We start from the raw sequence: 22,552 nt of genomic DNA, 5'->3' as shown, positions 1-22,552 counted from the left end.
TGGGGACTGTGCCACGGGAGAACCTTGGTGATCAGCAATCACCTAGGATTTGGATTTCGACTTTATTGTGTGTGTTGGGGGTAAGGGGGGGCCGATGGATTGGGAGTTTCAGACGAGCTAAGCTAGCTTAGGGGTGGGTGTTTAATTATGATAGTTTGGACTTTTCTTTGAGTTTTTTTGAATGGAGTGATCTTTTAGTTTAAGGAGGTGTTCAAGTTGGGAACTGCCATAGTAGACTTCGTTAGGTGGCAGTGTATGAATGAATGAATGAACGAATGAGTGAACGAACACATGCAAGGAAGCTGTTGGGTCGGCATTCAAAAGCAAGGAAAACTTGAAGTGGGTGTCAAATGTTGGAATGGACGTTCTCATGGGTGCAGGATTTTCGGGCTATAGTCATATAGATTTGGAGGGGACAGGGTAAAAAAGGTTGATGGAGATGATAATGTTAACTTCGGCGGGGTGCCGAGGTTTTATGCCATTTGCCAACTTGCTTAACTGCGTCAGGGATCAGTTTCCTTTGCAATGGGAGTAATAGTACTGTTATCAGTCTTAAATGAGATCATCTCTATAAAGCATTTGATATAGACCTTGTCTTTTATTAGTTCTTAAGAGCTCTGGTGGCTTAGTGGCTTATGAATTGGGCTGACCCAGAGTCTTGCAGTTTGATTCCACCAGTGACTAAGAGGGAAAATATGAGGCTTTCTACTCCGGTAAAGATTTGCAACCTTGGAAACCCAGAAGAGACCATTCTGCTCTGACCCTGTGAATTGGAATCAACCCCAAAACTATGGATCTGATTTATTAGTTATTAATAATAATAATGATTTTGTAGACCAGCCTGGAAATCGAGTCCCTGCATAAAATTACATGAGAATGTTTTATGATTTTTTTAACAGCTTACTATTACAAATCTTTGGCATATTGCTTATTTGTAACTTGGAGTCTTTTTTTCCTTTTAAGTAGCCTTGAGGAATAGTCTTCAGAAGTAAGGCCTCTATTTTCACAGGACTACATCTCTTGGCTTTCAGAGTTTCTTTTGAAAATTGTGCTGATTAATGCCATCTTTTTAGTCCTCAAAATCAGGCCGGAAAAGAGTTGATGCTTTCATCTTCACTCTTGCATTTGAGGAAGACAGAATAAAGAGGGAACACAGTCTAGTCACTCCAGTAGAACTCAAGTAGAAAGGCTATTATTGGTCTGGGTGTTTATCAGACCTGCATTCCATTTATTTGCTGCATAATCTTGGACATCTGTGTTAACCTCTCTCATCTTCCTGTTTCTATATCTGCCAAGTAGAAGTAGTAGGGCCTCCTCCTCTTGTCTCTGTAAAGGTGGCCTCAGGGCTTGGACTTAACTGTCATCTCTTCAGAGAAGGTCTACCTCAGCCTTCAGTCTAGCAGGCTGAGTTACTATTACTGATTTATCCATGGCATGTCTCACTGGCCTGATATTTTACTTATTTATCCTCCGTTTGTTTCTTTAGTAGGAAGTGAGCTGCAAGAGAGCAGGGCTTCCTGTTCACCACTGTATGTCATTGTTGTCATCCAGTCTGCTCTGGCTGCGGGTGACCCCACGCACAACAGAATGACATGGACCATCTTCATGGTTGCTGTGGACACTGAAATTTGAGTGTTCTGAGATGCTAACTGCAAAGTCAGTAGCTCTAATCCATCAGCCACTTCTTGGGCGAAAGATGAGCCTTTTTGCCCCCGTAAAGATTTACAGCCTTGGAAACCCAAAGGGGCAACTCACCTCTGGCCTCATTGGCAGTGAGTTTGGGTTTTTTTGTGGTTTTCCAAGATAGGGGGCGCATCTTCCAGCCCTGCAGACATTGTTGTGTTGTGACCCATAGGTTTTTCATTGGCTGGCTTTCGGAACTAGATTGCTAGGCTTTTCTCCTAGTCTTTCTTAGTCTGGAAGCTCTGCTAAAACCTGACTACCATGCTGGGCTCTGCTGGTATTTCAGTTATTATTTTATCCTCTGTGGGGAGGTCACGGGGTAAACACTCCGGTTCTGGTTTGCTTTCGAGGAAAGATGAGCTTTGCGCTAAATATGTTTTGAGAGTGGATCTAGACTAATAATTGGCTTAAAGGTGAGAGCCACATTTTATTCTCTAATGGCTTCCAAAGTTAGGGGGGAAGGAAAACTTCCACTCATTTATTAAATATTACGAATGTTAAGAGTTTCTCGGGTGAGAACATTGTAAAGTTGGTTATGGCATACATAGTTGTTAGGGCAAGATGTAAAAGTTGTTTCAGTTAAAAAAAAAAAAGTGAGGGAGAAATGCATGTGCATTAAGCCTCTGGTGAAACCCCTCTGACCATAGATCAGGGATGTGAACGGCCTTGCTGTCATGCAGAATGCACTGGAATGTGGAATATTGCAGATGCAGTTGGGTTAAATTTGCTCTAGTTTTTAATATTTTCTTTATTTTTGATTGAGGTTTTTCTCTTTTACTTTGTTATTGTTAGTTTCTTGGGTATGTTTTTCTGTATATGGAATCCAGGCGAGGTAAATCTATAGAGGCAGTACCTGAATTCATGGTTTCTTGGGCGAATGGCGGGGGGAATGGGGAGCTAATAACAATAAATCAAGAAAGAAGAAAATAAAAGTGATTGTGGTGATGAATATATAACTCTTCTTGTTATAGTTGAACTCTTGATATGAGTTGTATGATACATGGATTATGTGCCAGGAAAACTGAAAAAGTCAGGTAACGTGGACGAACCTGGACGATAGGATGCTGAGTGAAGTAAGCCAGGTACTAAAGACAACTCTTCCCTGATCCGCAGACATAAAGTATCTTGAGTCGGCAAATCCTTGGAGTTTATAGTTTATAGTGATATGAGGGGTGATTGGGGGAAGTGGGGGTCTGCTTAAGGCATGCTGGTTTTCGGTTAGGAGTGAGGAAAACAATTGAGAATGGATAGTGGCAGTAGTGGCAATGCAGTGGATGTGATTAATGTCTCTGACTTGTAAATATGGTTGCAATGGCAAATACTTTGTGATATATATATGTGTGTGTGTGTGTGTATCTATAATTTACCACAATTAAAAAGATGTACCTGGACCCCCAAAAATCTATCTGGGGTGCTTTCGTGATTATACTTTTTCTAAGTTTTAGCCTCTGCTCCCTGTCTGTAAGGTTTAGCAATATGTCGTAGAGGGCCATGACTGCATACTGCATGTCTGATCCATGAGAGGAGAATTTAATAGGTATCACTTTGTAGAGGGGCACTTATCTACCTTTGGTTGGTGGCCAGTATCACGTGAGGTTAAAGGTGGGTATTCAGAGTCCTGCAGAGGTAGAGAAGAGCATGCCAGACTTCGATGCTGTGTGGCGGTGAGGGAAGTGAAGGGGATGGTAGAATGAAAGGCCGGTTGATTCTTCAAAGCTACTGAGGTTGTCTGAAAGTCTGTGTATTCATTTAATGGTCGAGACTTCCTGGAGGTTTTGAGAGGTACCTGTCTTAACAAAATTTGTTTGGACTTGAGATTGAACCGAAGATGGACCCACGAGGAAAGACCTTTCATACCGACATTAGGGGCAGTAGGACCTCAGGTGTTGAACTGAACGAAAGAGAGTTCCTTTTTTTCTTCTTGAGAGCAAAAGCAGCTGATTGGTGAGGACATTAACAGAATTAGGAATCAAAGATTTGGAGGTTGGGATAAGCACTTAATACCATTAGTATAGATCTTATAATTTTCAAAATAGTGTTTGCATGCCTACATAACTCATACATTTCATCCTCTTGTTATTTAAAATTCATGTTGTTAAGAATATTCACAGCAAAGCATACACCAATTTATTTCCTTTGAGAGAGTTTCAGCCCTGGTGTCGTATTGATTACGGCTTGGGCGGCTAACTGCAAGGTCAGCAGTTTGAAACCACCAGCTCCTCTAAGGGAGAAAGATGAGGCTTTCTATTCTCATCGGGAGTTGCAGCCTTAGAAACTTACAGGGGTCATTCTACCCTGTCCTGTAGCATCAATATGCATTGGTATTGACTTGATGGTAGTAAGCTCGGAGATTGAGACGGTTTTAGAAAGTTCACGAGAAAATTCTATTATTTATTTATTTTTAAATCATTTTATTGGGGGCTCGTACAATTCTTATCACAATCCATCCATCCATCCATTGTCAAGCACATTTGTACATTTGTTGCCCTCATCATTCTGAAAACATTTGCCTTCCGCTTGAGCCTCTAATATCAGCTCCTCACCTTTTCCCCTTGCTTAGCACTCCCCCTCCCTCATGAACCCTTCATAATTCATAAATTATTATTATTTTGTTATATCCCATACTGTCTGACGTCTCTCCTCACCCACTTTTCTGTTGTCCATCCCCCAGAGAGGAGGTTATATGTAGATCCTTATAATTGGTTCCCTCTTTAGTTCTATTATTTTTTAGTTACATTTTTCCATGAACTGTTTTTTCCCCCATGAACCTTTTGACACCCCTCACCTTTAGTGACACAAGATTACACTGTTCTAGTTCTTGTAACAATTCTTACCCTCCTATTCTGAGTTCCTGCTCGTGAATATAAATGCATTGCCCCCTAAAGTTCCTATCTAATCTTTTACATTGCTATTGCCAATTTGATCTTATATAGATAGTTCTTTACAAGCATAATGTTCAAGGCAGACCTTTTTATTAAACTATTAGTTGGTTTTAAGAAGAGTTTAGGGGTTATTTTGGTTTAAGTTTAAAGATGGTCTCAGGACAATCGTTTCAGTGGGGTTATCCAACCTCAGGGAGTCTGGAATCTATGAGGTTGTGAGATTCTGTTCTGCATTTCCCCTCTTTTGATGAGGATTTTCCCCCAGAGTGGAGCCTTTGATCAGAATGTACAAAAATGGCAGCTGACACCACCCAGTTCTGCAGAGCCTTACGGTAAAGGAGGCAGTTACCAAGACTTGCCGTAGTGGAAGCCTCCTCTTCCTGACGCCTTCCTCTGTTGCTGCAGCTGAGTAGAGATCAGTTATTGTGGATGGCGTTTAAAACCCCAGCTGCTACACCGGGAACTAGGAGGTACAACAGAAGCACTAATCTTGTCGTTAGGCCAGTTAACTTAGATGTCCCATGTTACCTTGGCACACTCTAAATTCAGAAATGACGAGATTATCACAACTAAGCAAGTATATGATGATATCTTAGAATTGACAACCTAGAAGCGTATTTAGAATGATCCAGTCCATTACTCTCATTTTATAGATGCTTAAGTATCTTGCTCCACATCCCATTACAGGTCCCAATCTGGGTTCATTGCTTTCTGGGAAGCTGGGAGATAAGGGACATTCCTTTGTACTGCAAAGCCTGAGAAGGGCAAGAGAGGCTATGTCTGTAGACAGTGAGAAAGGAACGAGGTTGGGATTCCAGTCTGGGAAACTTAACCAAGTGTAGGAGGGTTGCTTGTGGCTTTTCTGATCTGAATTAAAGCTGTGCTGGGGCGGGTGGTGGGGGGGGGGCGGCTTTAATTTGGCAAGGCTTTGTGGAAAGTCACAGTATTACAAAATCGTTCAGGGAGAAAGTTCATTGTGGCTTAGCTTTACAAAATATATTTATTTATTTATTTGCTTTTGAAAACTTTATTTTAATCGTTTTATTAGGGGCTCATACAACTCTTATCACAATCTATACATACATCAATCGTGTAAAGCACATTTGTACATTCATTGCCCTCTGTTTGTTTTTAAATCAGCCAACTGATACTTACTGAACACCTTCTATAATAACCCGCTCACTTTAATTCCAAGTTGCTTGACAGCAATGGGTTCGGCTTGGCATACGGGTTACACATTGGGTCAAACCACCAGTTGCTCCGAAGGAGAAAGACAAGGCTTTCTACTTCCCTAGAGTTACAGCCGTGGAAACTCATGTGTGCCCTATAGGGTTTCCGGAACCCTCATGGAGTAGTTGCTACTTGTTGAGCTGCGATTCGCGTGATTGGCAGCTCGAAACCAGCTGCTCCTTGGGAGAAAGACGGGTTTCTACTTCCATAAACAGTTAGGGTCTCAGAAACCCACTGGGGGTGGGGGGTGGGGGTTGCCATGAGCTAGCATTTACTGATGGCAGTGAGTTTATTTATCTTTAAAATAGGGTCACTGTGAGTCAGCATTGACTCAATAGCAGTGAATTTGGGTTTGGTTATACAAGGTGCTCACTAGTATCAGCTGCCTGACTTCTGTGACCATGAGTGGGTCATTGGAGAGGGTTTCTCAGACCATCTTTCCCCGGGATGTGAACTGCTGACTCAGCCACCTAGTGCTCAGCCCACAGTGCCACCAGGGCTCCTTACTGTCTGTAAGAAGAGCACTTACACCTGTAGCACCATTTTGTTAGAAGTCATTCTTGTTTGGTTTCTTTTTCCTCATGGAATCGTCACAGGTAGTTTATTTTAAAAAATTGTTTTTCTCCAGGTGAAGCAATAAATGCTTAGAGTCTCACAAATGTAATAGCTTAGGTTTTATTAGACCTTTTAAAATAAACTTTGTGATTTCTGCTAATACATTCATAAAAAGAAAAAAATACTATAATAAATACTAAGCATTTATTAAGCTGACTTTTGGCCAGAATTTTTACAAATACATTCTCAGAATTTCCCAAACTTTGGGCTTTTGTGAACCTCCTTCGGTTTTTTGGTTTTTTTTTTAACCAGATCTGAGTATTAACTCTATTTTAGTTTAACAAAATTGGTTAAACTGACTTCTTCATTAACTTGATTTTGCCCCATGCAAGAATGCTAGTAAAATGTAGCTTGTTATGATTGTTCTTTTTAATTACTCATCATAGGAGACAAAACTACTAGCATTGAAAATCTTTGTCTAAATACTGCTTAAAATCTTCTTGCCTAGCACAAGTGCCATATTTTGGGAGACACCGCATTATCCCCGTTAATCTGTGTAATATCACCATGAAGTAAGTACTATTATTATCTCTAATTAGTGGGTAGAGTTGTGGTAGCATGGCCAAGGTCGCACTGCTGTGAGTGGCAGCGCCTGAACTCAGGCCAGTCTGTTGCATTCTAAAGCTCATGCCTGGAGTCATATGGTGGAACCCCTGTATGTCTGAGACTGTGCTTATCACATGTTTATAAAAAATGTCACATAATTGGTTTGGGGTAGACAGAGACCAAGTAGACCAGACAAAGGACCAAGTGACTTGTGTGTGAAAAAATTTCTTTGATCACGTGAAAGTAAGAATTGCCAATGTCACTCAACAGCTTGTCTGGAAATTGTTGCATGGGCATCTCAACTGCTGGGTGAGCCCTCACCCAAAACAAAACAAAAAAAGCGAGAATTGTATTGATGGAGGTTTGCTCCCTGGAATTTGGGGCTAAGTTGGGTGATGCCCTTGACAATCTCTATTTCCTTTCCAGCTCTCTGCCAACTCTGTTTTCAGCTTCCATATGGCTCTTAGCGGGACGGAAGCAACAGCCTCCTAACTGGTCGTTCACGCTAATCCGATAGCCAGGAGCTATACTGATGTTTGCAAAACAGAAGTAGATCATGCCATAGCCTCTGCTCTGAGAAGCTCAACAGTGGTCTGATATAATTGTATGCAGTACTAGGAATAAAGCCTTGTACCCAGAATAAAATCGAGACGCTTTACCTTCAAATCCTTCATGGCCTGGCCTAGTCCTTGCTCTCCAGTCTGGTCCCAGAGGCCATCTGTTGCTTACTCCCTTGGCCTGCTGACCGTCCCCCCTCTGCCTGGAGTGCTTACCTTGCTCAGGATGACTGCTCCTTCCCCTCCTTAGCTAAAGCCTTCACATGTCATCTTCCTCGAACATCTGCTCCAAAATAGAACCTTGCGGTCACTCTTTATCATAGTCCGTTGTTTATTTCCTTCTAAGGACCTAATACAGTGAGTGTTCTGGTGGGGGGTGGGGGCGAGGATGGACCTCGCAGTTGGAAAAAAGCCAAAGCCTGGAAAAGTCGTTGGGCTTCAAAATGGAACTAGAGGTGTTGAGGACTCGGAATATTGGGTGTGGTGAATGAATGGAGGGGTTGCAGTGAAGGACGAGCTTGAAGGCTGGAACAAGGGTATTGATTACTCACTGCCCCAAGTTGATGCCAGCTCACAGTGACCCTGTGGAACAGGGTCGAAGGACCCCTGTGAGTTTCCGAGCTCGTAACTCTTTATGGGAGTAGAAAGCCCTGTCTTTGACCCAGGGAACCATCTGTTGGCTTCAAACACCTTTCGTAACCACTGTGCCACTAGGGCTCCTGTAGTATTGGTCAGTAGTAGATAACTTTGGAAGTACTAACCATTTTAGGAGGAAGCATTATCTAACAAGTGGAATTTTCCTAGTTGTGCAAGGTGGAGGGGCCGTGAAATAGTTTATTGTGCCAGCCTGGCCGATAAACACCAGTGGGATTAATTGAAGGGCAGAGAGATAAATGGCTCGGTGAACCTCACCTTTCTTGTCTCTCGCTCTTTGATCATCGGACCAGTGTGCGGCTGCCTTGCTTGTTCTGTGCCTCAATTTACAGGCTACACTACCTGTGGGACAGCTAGCCTGTGGACTGTGTCACTGTAAGTTGAGGTCCCTTTAAGACCACACGATTGAAATTTACATCTCTGGAGCTGAGGACTGACTGATGGTGACCTGGCTGACAGTTGGTGACCTGGCTGGCTGTTTTGCTGCCTGTGCTGGGATAGCCTAGCTCTCTCTCTCTACAGAGAACTACCGGACAGTCCTCAAGACTTAAAGTACTGCTAGTGTCTCACAACTCTCTCACGGGAGTGAGTTGCACTGAGCCATTTGTACTGCTTTATAATTTAACTGTTCATTTCTTGTATTATATATCTATCTATCTGTTTATAATTTAACAGTTCATTACTTGTGTTATATATCTGTTTATAATTTAACAGTTCATTTTTTGTGTTATATATCTATATAAATATATAAAATTATCAGCAATCTGGTTTTATCTCTCTAGAGAACCCTAACACATGGCGAGTTCAGCATTTTGAAAAGTCAATCGAATATAAGTATTGTGATACCAGCAGGTAACAGAAAATCCAAGGGAAATAGTTAACTGATGGGTGAGAACACAGATTCATTCCATTGCCTAAGAACTGGGGCAATAAAATAAGTGGAGAGAAGCTTTATGAGCTTGCCGCTTACAGACATGTAGACATGTCATACAATCCAGCTTCCTAATTATCTGCCACTGGAGGGTTTTCTATCATCAGGCCTCACTCTCCCTGCCAGGTTCAGTTTTTGTCTCTTTGCAAGGCAGCCTGATTTGTTTCCTTGTGTCCCTCAGCCTTGCCGAGCTCATTTTAGATTTTCCACCTTCCCAGTGCTGAGACCGTTTAATACAGTTCCTCATGTTGTGGAACTGTAAAATTAACTTCATTGCTACTTCATAACTGTAATTTTGCGACTGTTATGAATTGTAATGTAAATATCTGATATGCAGGATATATTTTCATTGTTACAAATTGACCATAATTAAACATAATTAAAAGCATAGTGATTAATCACAAAACAATATGTAATTATGTATTGTGAAATGTTTATGTGTTTTCCAATTGTCTTAGGCAACCCCTGTGAAAGGGTCGTTTGACCCCCAAAGAGGTCGCAACCCACAGGTTGAGAACCGCTGTTTTAGAAGCTCGTGAACACATAGAAATCTTAGACCTGCCATCAGCCAGCTTTATCGTGACCCTGGGCTAGTGGTTCTCCTCTGTAGGATGGAGGTTATAGTAATAATTTTCTGGTACCTCATCCACTGCCATCAAGTCGATTCTGACTCATAATGAACTGCCCCTGATCGTTTTAGACACTATAACTCTGTGGGCGTAGAAAGACTCATTCTCCAGAGAGCAGGGTTGGTGGTTTCAAACTGCTGACCTTGTGCTTAGCAGCCCAATAGAGAACCCACTATTAGGGCTTCTTAGAATGGGGATTGTAATAGTAATATTTTTCTGGTACCTGGCATATATTAAATGCATGGTAAATGTTAAGAATTGCTTCTTCTGCCCTGCATGGGAAAACCCCCCTTTTTAAACTCCCGTAGCTCTAAATGAGCTCTGAACAGATGCATCCTACCAGTGACAAAGGTAGAGATAGGTCAGGTAGAGGTGAACAGGAAAACCCCGGATGAAGTCCATTTGATGTACAGCGAACCTGTGTAGGGTTTCTGGTCTGTGAGTCTTTACAGGAGTAGAAAGCCTCATCTTTTTCCGGAGAGAACAGGTAGATAAGCATTCAAGAACATGTGTGATTAGTCTGGTGTAGAGTTGAAGTTAAAACAGAACATGTAACGCTTTAATAAAAAGTTTCCTAAATGCTTCCTCCCCAGCCCCACTATCATGATCCCAATTCTACCTTACAAGTCTGGCTATTCCAGAGGATGTACATTGGTACAGATAGGAACTGGAAATACACGGAATCCAGCGCGGATGATGCCTTCAGGACCAGTGGTGTGAGTGGTGATACTGGGAGTGTAGAGGGAGAGTGGTTGGAAAGGGGGAACTGATTACAAGGATCTACATGTGACCTCTTCCGTAGGGGACAGACAAGAGAAAAGTGGGTGAAGGAAGACGTTGGACAGTACAAGATATGACAAAATAATAATTTATAAATTATCAAGGGTTCATGAGGGAGTGCGGAGCGGGGAGGGAGGAAAAAAAATGAGGAGCTGATGCCAGGGGCTTAAGTGGAGAGCAAATGTTTTGAGAATGATGAGGGCAATGAATGTACAAATGTGCTTTACACAATTGAGGTATGTATGGATTGTGATAAGTCGTATGAACCCCTAATAAAATGAAGGAAAAAAAAGTTTACTTGAAAAAGTTATGTATTGAGAAAAAGGAAAAAGAACATGTTTTTTAAAGCCAGATTTTAGGTAGCCTTAGAATTTGAGTAGAATTTCCAGGAGTCTCAGGAGGGATCCTGAGAAGTTTCATCTTGAAAGTATAAAGGAGCCACTGTGGTCCTTGGAGGAGGCGGTAAAATACGCTTCCCTGTCTGACTACCTCAGTTTGGGTCCTTAGCATTTGCAGGCAGTGACATTTTGTCTCCTAGATACCTACTGGGCGGCTTCCTATTGGGGCTGGCCCCACCTAACTCCTGGGTTATTTTCATTCCTTTATATCACAATATACCTACGGTTTCAGGCTCTGAATTTTATTTTCTTCAGGGTATGTTGAAGTGAATTAAAAATGAATCCTGTCCCTTAATAAATACAGAAAGTGCTGTTATATGGGAGTGCTCTGGAGAATCCTTTTGAAGAGGGGAGAATCCTTTAGTTAAATATATGTCCCCTCCCCAATTTATTTTATAAACTACATTTGTTTGAGGGAGGCACAGCTATATTAAAGATTTTTATTTTAATCATTTTATTAGGGGCTCATACAACTCATCACAATCTATACATACATCAGTGGTGTAAAGCACATTTGTACATTCATTGCCCTCTCATTCTCAAAACATTTCCTCTCCACTTAAGCCCCCGGCATTAGGTCCTTATTTTTCTCCTCCCTCCCTGCTCCCCCATCCCTCATGAGCCCTTGATAATTTACAAATTATTATTTTGTCATATCTTGCCCTGTCCGACGTCTCCCCTCACCTACCTTTCTGCCGCCCGTCCCCCAGGGAGGGGGTCACATAGTTCCCAATAGTAGGTTCCCTCCTTCCAACCCATTCTCCCTCTACCCTCCCATTATCGCCACTCTCACCACTGGTCCCCAAGGGATCATCCGCCCTGCATTCCCTGTGTTTCCAGTTCCATCTGCACCAGTGTACATTCTCTGGTCCAGCCAGACTTGCAAGGTAGAATTTGGATCATGATAGTGGGGGTGGGGAGGAAGCATTTAGGAACTAGAGGAAAGTTGCACCTTTCATCGTTGCTACATCGCACCCTGACTGGCTCATCTCCTCCCCGAGACTTCTCTGCAAGGGATCTCCAGTGGCCTACTAATGGGCATTGGATCTCCACTCCGCACTCCCCCCATCATTCACTATGGTAAGATTTTTTGTTCTGATGATGCCTTATACCTGATCCCTTCGACACCTCGTGGTTGCATAGGCTGGTGTGCTTCTTCCATGTGGGCTTTGTTGCTTCTGAGCTTGATGGCCGCTTGATTACCTTCAAGCCTTTAAGACCCCAGACGCTATACTTTTTGATAGCTGGGCACCATCAGCTTTCTTTGCCACATTTGCTTATGCACCCGTTTGTCTTCAGCGATCACTTCGACACCTCGTGATCACACAGACTGATATGTTCTTCCATGTGGACTTTGTTGCTTCTGAGCTAGATGGCCGCTTGTTTACCTTCAAGCCTTTAAGACTCCAGACGCTATACTTTTTGATAGCTGGGCACCATCAGCTTTCTTTGCCACATTTGCTTATGCACCCGTTTGTCTTCAGCGATCACTTCGACACCTCGTGATCACACAGACTGATATGTTCTTCCATGTGGACTTTGTTGCTTCTGAGCTAGATGGCCGCTTGTTTACCTTCAAGCTTTTAAGGCCCCAAATGCTATATCTTTGGATAGCCGGGCACCGTCAGCTTTCTTCACCACATTTGCTTATTCACCCGCTTTGTCTTCAGCGGTTGTATCGGGAAGGTGAGCATCATAGAATGCCAATTTTAATAGAAGAACGTATTCTTGCATTGAGGGAATACAGAATGAAGAGCTGGTTTGTAAATGTCCCTGTTTTCCTCTGTCCTGCATTTTATTTGTGTTTGATCTTTTAAAAACTGCTTTCGATTGTGATGGGAGTTGTATGAGCCCCTAATAACATGATTAAAAAAAAAAATCCAAAAAACTGCTTTCAACAAGTTTTAGTTTGAATTCTTACAGTGTATCAGTGTTTTCTTTGCTTTAACAAAACCAACAAAAAATGCAAATATTCTGAAGTTTCTAGGTTAATCAGTTTTCCTGTTGAACATTATATTACTAAACATTCACTTGAACTGCACACATTGTTATTTCTGGATGCTTTAAAACAATGTTTCCCTGCATTAACATAGGCATAGTTTGGGAACAGCTGATTCGATAACCAGATTCGTGGCCATATGAGAAGAAATCCCTTGTCCCCAGTCCATTCTAATTCATAGCGACCCAGTTGGATTCCAAAGGTTGCTCTTGCGGACTGTCTTCTCTTTCTCCCATCGAGCGGCTTGTAGGTTCGAACTGTTGACCTGTGGTTCGCAGCTGGACTCAATCACTGCACCAACAGGGCTCCTTAAGGTTTTAAGAGAAAAGAGTAAAGAAATCTTCAGAGTAGGAGAAAGTAGGGTGTCTCTTTGGCGGTTTATATGTAATAATCTAGCACTTAATTCACTCAACTCATGTAACAAGCATTAGTGCTAATCATTCGTGCTAATCATTCGGCTTACAAAGATGAGTACTTGTCCTAGATGGTTAGTGCCCTGACTTTTTCGTTGTTTAGTGGTCTCTTATTTGTAGGTGTGGCCCTGATGGTCAAGTGGTAGTGATTTGTACAGATCCCAGGAGGTAAAATTTGAGTTACCCCTGCAGGTTCCCATTGAGTTGTTCATGATTTATGGACCCCAGGTATGTCAGAGTGAAACAGTGCTCCTGAAAGTTTTCAATTGCTGATATTTAGAACGAGATCTCTAGGCCTTTTTCCAGGGTGCCTTTGGGTGGACTCGAACTCCTGACCTTTCGGTTAGCAGCTGAGAATTCAGGGTTAGGGTTAAAACTAATCCCATTTCTAATCTAGTTTCTGTTTCTTGTCATTTGTGTGTTTTAAATAACCTTTTGGAGAAACCGGTGCAATCAATTACTTTAATGTAAGTGTCACATACTACACCATACAATTTGTGACTGATTTTCTAAGTTAACAACTGTAAAATGTTGTAATACAGGGTAAGGAACCAAAAGTAGTTTTTATGTTTAAACTCAGTAGTAAGAACTTTAATTGTTCGTGGTAAAAGTGCACATAATGGAAAAATGTGGTTTTTCTCCTGAAGATATTCCTGGATTAAGAGTAAAATGTTTATTTGATTAGAATACATGTGAACTTAGTAGCTGCTATTGGAAAGTTTCAGATATACTGAAGGTAATCTTAGAACTAATTATCTGAATTTTTGACTTAGTGTTGATTTTAGATGAAATTCTGAGATTTTTGACAGGGTTTCTGTCACAACTGTCATAAAGAGGGTCGTTGGATTCAGTATTTGTGAACCAGGGACCTGTGTTCACATTGCATGGAATCCCTCTGATTTCATGTTTTAGAACTTACATGTTAGACGATATTAAAATATTGAATTGTTTAAAGTTTGTTGACTCTCTAAACATTATTTCGACGTTATCTATTTCAGAAACATGTTTTGTACCTCTCTGACTTCCCTAAGATTAATATTTAATACTAGAATTCTAGTTATGTTTTTTGCTAGTTATGTTTTTATCTATTTTCAGTTGTGCCTTATCTGTAGACAAATAATTAGAAAGATGTTGAACTTGCATTTTGACAAGGGATGTTGATACTGTATTCCCTGTTTACCAACATTGTTTATCCCTTTAAACCATTTTGCGTTTATTTAGACAGGATTATTTTGGCCTGAGTGATCCATTGAAAAACTGCAGTTTTAAAACTTGAGTCTTGGTCTTCTTGTAAATTCATAGTAAACATTATGAATTGAGGACATTGAGGGTAGATACTATCATTTTGGGGTCTACTATAGATGTCTTGTTACCTTTGTAGAGGTGAAAAGAGCTTTTAGCATACATTGTTTCATTTCTATTCATTAATCTGGTTTTGGCTAAGGGCAAAATTTTTTCTAAAACACTTTCAAAACAGCAGATTGTCATTTTAGTTTGTACTAAACAATTACACGTGGAAGGTTGTGAGAACACTCAGTTTTTCAAGAGATATACTGTATGTACTCTGTGTGTGTGTGTGTATGCACACACATTTGTACATGTGTCATGCATATGATTATTTAAATTAAAAGCTGTAATTTGCCTACCATTTCATATTTTCCTAAGTTTTTTGGTATTGTACTAGGATTTTAGGTTTTTAATAACTAACAAAAGAAACACTGAATACATTATACTAAAAAAGATGACCTGCATGGATAATAATTGATTTAGTTAATTATTCTTTATATTTCATTTTATAGAGAGCTAGTCAGCCAAGCCAGGCAATATGCTATTGCTGCTGAGAAAAAGAATTATCTTCAAGAGGATTCCATGGCTGCTCATCAAAGGAACGCCAGCCAGTTTGATTGGGCTCTAATGAGACTCGATAATTCTGTCCGAAGAACTGGCCGAATCCCAAAGACACTTCTTCAAAAAGTCTTTGATAACACATGCAACTCAGGTATCTAAAATTTTTATGTTCAAAAAGCTGAACTCTTTTCGAAGAATATATTTGGTTACAGTGCATTATGGAGTACATATGTTGGTACTTTTGATTGTTGTTGATCAGCATGATTTTGCTTTCTGTTTTATTCTGGAGTCAGCAAATGAAAAATTGCCCCTTTGCTTTCCATAGCTTGTAATAGTTTCACTTTCAGTGGTGAATTGTTGCAGGAGATTCGAGTTTTCTTTATTGTGTTGTATGAGGGGCTTCAAAAAGTGTTTGAACTGCGGATGCAATAGCAAAGTGTGGGGAAGAAATCAGATGGTACACAGCTCTGAGACAAAACAGTGTCTGGAGTCTTAAAGGCTTGTTTCAAAATAAGCAGCCGTCTAAGTGAGGAGTCAGCTAAGTTCACCTAGAAGAAGCACACCAGCTTGTGTGACCCAAAGATTATAAATAATAAAATTCAGACCTTCCTGGAAGAGGGAACGATACCCGAACCTAAATTGTTCAACCCCCAGGTGCAGAACGTTACAGAAGATAGTGGAAGCCCCCAAATCCATTTTGCAGTGGGTCTCCACTCACCACAGTCCAGGAAGGTGAACAGCCAACCAGCATTGTAAAGTGGATTTTAGTAACTGTAGGTCGGCTGGAACATCACACCGTGCCATTAGGTCTCCCTTTTGAACTATTTTGAATTTATTCTGGGTTTTTAAGATTTCCTGCTGTCTTTTTGACTGAGGTTTTTCTCTGTTTTCTTTGGCCATTGCTCCCGGGTTCTTTTTGTTTTTTGCCTTTGCTTTGTATATTTTTTTGTAAAGGGAAGGCAGGATGGGTGGATCTATGAAGACAGCAACTGGATTAATAATTGATTGGTGGTAAGGAAGGGGAGGTGGGGGGGTGATGGGGAGTCAACAGCAATGGGTACAAGAAGGAAGAAAATGTTCCCAAGTTGATTTGTAGTCATGCAGAACCCTTCTTAATATGATTGACCTACTGAATTGTATTGAATATGAATTATGTCTCAATAAAACTACTTCGAAAACAGTTGGTGAAAAAAATTCCAGTTTCTTTTAATTCCAATTTTTAAACAAACTTTTGAAACTCCCTCCCGGAGTGTCACTTTTTGGTAAGATGATCCTGTGTGATAGATTTCAAGAAAGACCAGTCATTTCCCTTTCATTTTCACTTAACTATTCCAATCTACTTGGGTCACTCTTGCCTTTGATACTCTGATGAAGCTATAGGTAGATACTCCCCTCACCCCCACTCCACTTGCCCTTTTGGGGCATTTATCAGCTTCAGGAAGCCCATCCATGGATTTCAACCAAGGTCAGAAGCATTTCTGTAAAACTTAATGATGAGGCATACCAAAGAAATACCAGTTACAAAAATAAAGTTATGTGCATTTAAAGACCTGGGATAATTTCTTTGTCCAGCTTTTTGCTTTTATACTTCAGTTCTTTGGTTTTGAATTGTAATAACTTTATTGAGATACTGTATAATTCACTCATTTGAAGTGTGCAACACAGTCAATGGCAGAGTGTTTCTGTCACCCCTATGCCCCTAGCGGTCCTCCCCAAACCCCCCACCTCCTCACCCCTTCCAGCCCTAGGCAACCGGTGGTCTACTCTCTGTCTCTGTGGATTTGTTGTTCTGCATGATTCATAGAAATGGAATCAAACGATATATTATTTCATTCAAAGTTACACTTTCAGGTACATGGAGAAAGAGGGACAGGGGTTTATGTGATTTTGTAGCTGATATGTAAACCTAAATTTTTTATTGCTGTGTTTTACTTGTCCTGGTTTGTATAATTTTCTAAGACTCTGAAAAGCTGAGTCTTTGAATTGCAGCAAGAACTGTGTATATATTCTTTGTATTTAATAATCTTGCAGACATACCTTATGTTGATGATCTAGCATCTGTTGCAAAGGTAACTGATGTTAAAAGCTCAGGATGTACCTTTTTTTCTTTTTAATCATTTTATTGGGGACTCTTACAACTCTTGTTACAATCCATTCATCACTTGTATCTGACATATTCGTATACATATTCCATATTTTTTTCCCTAGACAATTACTTTCTGTTGAGTCCTTTGGATCATCTCCTCTTTTTTCCTTCCCCCACTCCCCTCAACCTTCCTGGGCCCTTGATAGATTCTAGATTGTTAATTATTTTCAAATCTCACACCGACTGCTGTCTGTCTCCCTTCCCCTCTGGTTTATGTTGTTACAGGAGGTAACTTTCAATAAAGCTCTATAAGTGATGCTTGTGCGTGAGGATAGTTCCCCCCCACCCCACCCAATTTACGAGTACATCCTTAAAATAACCCTTGTTGGGCCTGTGTATTGACAGATTGCAGTTTAAATTTCAGTATGTGTGCATATGATATTGGTTCTGTGCTAAAATAGTATCCACTGACATTTTTTATAGGTAGCCCAGGTGGTAATCAAGCCTTGCTTCTGCTGCGCAGCTGTGGCTCTCTCTTGCCTGAACTAAAGGTCTCCGAGCGCACAGAACTTGTTCATAGGATATGGGACAAACTTCAGAAACTAGGTATGTATGATGATTGCTTGATGGTAGGTGTGGATAAGAGGCTTAAGTTTTTTCTTTTAGAGAAAAAAGTGTTTCTTTACACAAGTGCGATAGTTCAATTTTATGGAAGTGCTACTTGATTTATCGTTTTTTTTATTCTTATGATTTATGTAGTGAGTTCTAGTGACATCTAGGGGCATTAATAATGATATATTTTTTAATTTTTCAGAAGCATTCTTTTTAATAGTAAATTAGGAAAGAGGGTGAAGTAGAGAACTGTTTGGCCAGTAGAGAACTAATGCACAGACCATTTGACCAGAGCAGTTTCATTTGTTAGGATTTAGATCGAGTGGAGTGTTTCTAACAGCAAGAACATGGAACCAGCCCTTCTGTCCTTCACTAGATTGACAGATAAGTGATGCGACAGCCTACGGGATGGAATACCGGGTAACCATTACAAAAGAAAATGAAAGAATCTTCATATACTAGTGAGAATATGCTGAGATATAAATCAAAATGAAGGTGCAGAATAGTGTATGTAGTGTCCTACCATTTTAAGGAAAAGTATTTATACATGTATGTGCATGTACACACACATATACCAAGTGTTTCTCAGGGGAGTACTCGAGAACTGGTAAATACTGGATACAATTTTTAAACTCTACTTCTTGGAACTTTTGCAGTTTTGAGGCATATGAATACAGTATCCAAAAAATAGCTCTAAAAGGCCACTTGAAAAAAATCACTATCTAAAATCTAAAGCTGACAACTAATACCATGTATATTGACAGTGGAGTGAGCTGCAAACCAATACTAGAAAGCATTATATTTTAGGTTTTGTGATTGTTTACCCATAAAATCCCAGGAAATCAACCAATTTTTTTTAACTTAAAATAAAAAAGCATTAGAATAAATATAGGAAATGTTTAAGAATTTCTAATTTGTTTACTTAGGAAATAAAATGCATAGAACAAAAAGCTGATTAAGAATAGCTACAAAAAGATAAACTGTGAATATCACTTATGAAATGTGTGGGGCTGATATTAAGAACCAAAAACAGACTGTAGAACAAAGTCAGATTGTAACCTCACAGTTAGTTAGGATCATCACAGTTGAATTCATTTTTAAAGTTTAAAAATATATAAATCAATGTTGGGTTTCAGAATGAAATTTCTTTTACTCTAGAACTAGACCTATGCTCTAGTAGTTGTTAATGTGACAGGGGAGAAATGGAATGAGAGAAACGAAATTTGGTAGTGTTCTGCTGCTTGGATTGTTCCTGACCAGACCACCTCTGTGGAGTTTGAACAGCGTTCCTCAGTGTTCCAGTAACACTCCCCCTGGAGTGAATCCGGTCACAAGATGATAAACTTAATTCTCTTAAGCCTTGGAGTGGTAGCCAACCATTGTTAGAGTTTAATGTGAGTTGAGAGTTTTAAAAAGTTGTTGTCAGATACTGTGTTAGCAGTTGGGTTCTCTAATCTAGAATTCTAATGTACCCCCTACGTTCAAATCCTAAGGTCACTTACTAGCCACGGGACCTCGGATAAGTGGAAGAGTCCGTTTTCCTGCTCTGTAAGATGAGGGTGATAGTAGTATCTGCTCAAAGCTACAGCGAAGGGCAACCGGACCTCTCTATGCAGATCACTTACTACAGTGCCTGAAACAGTAAATCTACGTGCCTGTTACTGTCTGTACATCAAGTTTTGCTTCATAGATCCTCATGATCTGGCTTCAGGTGTTGGCCTCTGTGGCCACAGGGAATTAATTTAAAAAAGAAATGTACTATGACAGGTGCTAGGATTTGAGACCCATAGGGTGGCCATTATGTCAGGAGTCGAGTGGTGAAAGTAAAGCCAAGTAGTAGCCCTGATGGTGTGGCCCTGGGAATGGAGAGGGTCTTTGAAACAAGGCTTGGAGTAGAGTCTCAGCGTAGCAAACAACTCCAGTCACATCTCAGTGTCTGGGATGTGGTGAGGACTGCTGGACGGCCAGTTACTCTTATTAGAGGGATGTTGTCAGTATTTTGAACAGGAGTGGAGTACTATGCTTTGCGATCAGAAACCTCAGTACCTGAATAGGCTGCTACTTAGAGCTGTTCAGTCAGCACTGTCTTTCTTACACTTAACTCTGTTCTGACAGGATTTCAATATAGATGAGTCTGAGTATTAAGGTAAATGGGTAAAATGCTAGTATGATAACGTTTACACCACACACCCCTGGTGTTCCCCCTACTGTGTGTGGACCTAAATTTATGTTTCCATTATTTATTTCAGTTGTGATTTAAATACTTTTCTAAAAATTTGATGAACATTCCATTCATAGGTACTGTGTATGATGTAAGTCACTACAATGCTTTACTTAAAGTCTATCTTCAGAATGAATATAAATTCTCACCAACTGACTTCTTGGCAAAAATGGAGGAAGCAAATATTCAGCCAAACCGAGTAGGTATTTATTATTGTAGATGTTATTGATCACAGTTACTTTTTTCAACCCAGAGGAAAAACTTAACTGGCCCATTTCATTGACAGGTGACTTATCAGCGGTTGATTGCTGCTTATTGTAATGTAGGCGATATTGAAGGTGCCAGGTATGGATCTCTAGACATTTGTAAATTTTATAAACTTAGAATGCTTTGTTAAAGTCATCATTTTTACAGTTTCTTCCTTAGTAAAGGAAGTTATTTTGGAAGCATATTAATCTAACAGATTTGAATGAAATATGAAATTGTTGTATAAGAAAAAATAAAGGTTTGTAACTAACATTTTAATTAAAATTTTGATTTACTGGAATGGAGAGTTTAAACAATTGAGCAATAAAACTGACTTTACTTTCTTCTTGACTGTTTTTTAAGGGTAATGCAGTTAGCCATTTAAACGTCATTTTAAGAAATGGGAATAATAATTTTACCCCACTGATTCATATAAAATCAGTTACAGTATTTCTCTCCTTATGTAAAATTTATTACCACTACTTTTGAATGGAAGATTGGGGATTTGGGGACTAACTTAAAATGTACAATTCCCTCTTAAGTAAATGAATCTTATTAAGCCTTGGGCTTTGTAAAGATTAACTCTAGTATAGAACAGATGACTGTATTTTTAAATATAGACTCCGGATATTTCAGATAGTGGGATTGGGTGGAAAGGAGTAGGTTTATACATGTTTTAGAAACTCTCTGATGTTTTTTTTCAAGGTACTGTATTAATTTGTTGTTGTTGTTACAGCAAGATTCTCGGGTTTATGAAAAGCAAGGACCTCCCCGTCACAGAGGCCGTGTTCAGTGCCCTTGTCACAGGGCACGCAAGAGCCCGGTACGTCCCAGGAAGAGCTCCGTCTTAAGTGGGGTTTAAATGGTAGAAAATTGCTATAGAAGGTGATCAAACCATACTGACTGAGACAGACCTCTCAGAAAATCTCAGGGTGAAGTCAAGCGTAATCATTTTTTTTAATAACTCGCTCTTCATGTTTCACAGAATTTTAAGTGCTCTTGCTTTAAAAACTGAGCCAGAGCCATAGTACGGTAACGTTGTGAAAAGATTTTTGCTTTGCTGGTGGCCGAGGGGAAAGGTCCTTTTGACGAGGAATTTAACAGTTGTTCATCTTCCAGAAAGATGAGCTTCGCTAGCACACAATAATGCCTAGTGTAAGAGGGTGCATGATTGAAAGTCAACTCATGTTGTTCCTTTACAATTTCATTACTTTGGGGGGAAGTTCTCTACACAAATTTGATACGTTTGTGATCTTTATTATTCTAAGAACATATAGCCAATTTAAGACACACCTGCTCTTTTTGACATTATTATGATTCTGAATTATGCTCAAGAATTTTAAAATTCTAATACCCATAGATAATTCACTTTCTATTCAGTAATAGTACTCTGTTGGCTAATTTGGCATATTATGGCACTCTAAAGGAGCCCTCTTGGTGCATTGGCCCAAGTACTGTGTTGCTAACCTAAAGGCTACCAGTTCAAACCCACCAGCTGCTCCATAGGGCAACGATGTGGCAGACTGTTTCTGTCAAGATTTACAGCCTTGAAAACCCCATGGGCCAGTTCTACGCTGTCCTATAGGGTCGCTATGAGTTGGGGTTGACTTGGTAGTAAAGGGCTTGGTTTTGGGTAGCAGTTAGTTTTATTTTCTCTTAACTGATTTCCAGAGACATGGAGAATGCTGAAAATATTCTTACAGTGATGAAAGAGGCTGGAATTGAACCTGGCCCAGACACATACCTCGCATTGTTGAATGCATATGCTGAGAAGGGCGACATTGATCATGTTAAGCAGGTATGACTTCAGTCATAATAATGCACAGGTTAAAATAATTTGTATAAATTAAGCATGTTTTGCATGAGGCGGAGAAGTGTAGTGTATACAACTCTTTAAAGTACATTAATCCTTCAGGAGAATTCTTTCTACAATGCAGTTGGTATTGCTTTTGCCATTATTGTTAAAGGTATAATATTTTCCACTGTTTTATGAAGAAAATCTTAAACCTTTGGATGTTTGTTTCTAATATTTTGAATCTTAGCATTTTAATATATTAGGGTTTAAAATTAGTGGGAAAAAAACAACACTGGTTTCTAACATTTCTTCTAATTTCTGCAACTGTTTGTAGACTTTGGAGAAGGTGGCGAAGTCTGATCTTTACCTCATGGACCGGGATTTACTGCAAATTATCTTTAGCTTCAGTAAAGCTGGGTATCCACAG

At 40.1% G+C, this 22,552-nt stretch overlaps 1 protein-coding gene across 1 annotated transcript in view; it reads left to right on the top strand.

Annotated features, from left to right (window-relative positions):
• Positions 1-22,552, top strand: part of LRPPRC (leucine rich pentatricopeptide repeat containing) — a 188,743-nt gene that overhangs the window by 89,349 nt on the left and 76,842 nt on the right. The window contains 7 exon segments of the mRNA XM_045285679.1: positions 15,117-15,316; positions 17,735-17,857; positions 20,162-20,283; positions 20,371-20,429; positions 21,067-21,153; positions 22,002-22,128; positions 22,460-22,552. Of these exon segments, the coding sequence (XP_045141614.1) occupies positions 15,117-15,316; positions 17,735-17,857; positions 20,162-20,283; positions 20,371-20,429; positions 21,067-21,153; positions 22,002-22,128; positions 22,460-22,552 (811 nt within the window).

The sequence above is a fragment of the Echinops telfairi genome, unplaced genomic scaffold (genome assembly GCF_000313985.2).
Source record: "Echinops telfairi isolate 266 unplaced genomic scaffold, ASM31398v2 ScPeMD7_7475;HRSCAF=8513, whole genome shotgun sequence".
NCBI classification, from domain to species: Eukaryota; Metazoa; Chordata; class Mammalia; order Afrosoricida; family Tenrecidae; genus Echinops; species Echinops telfairi.
Note: the sequence above shows the minus strand (reverse complement) of the source record. Positions and strands in the feature narration are given on the sequence as shown.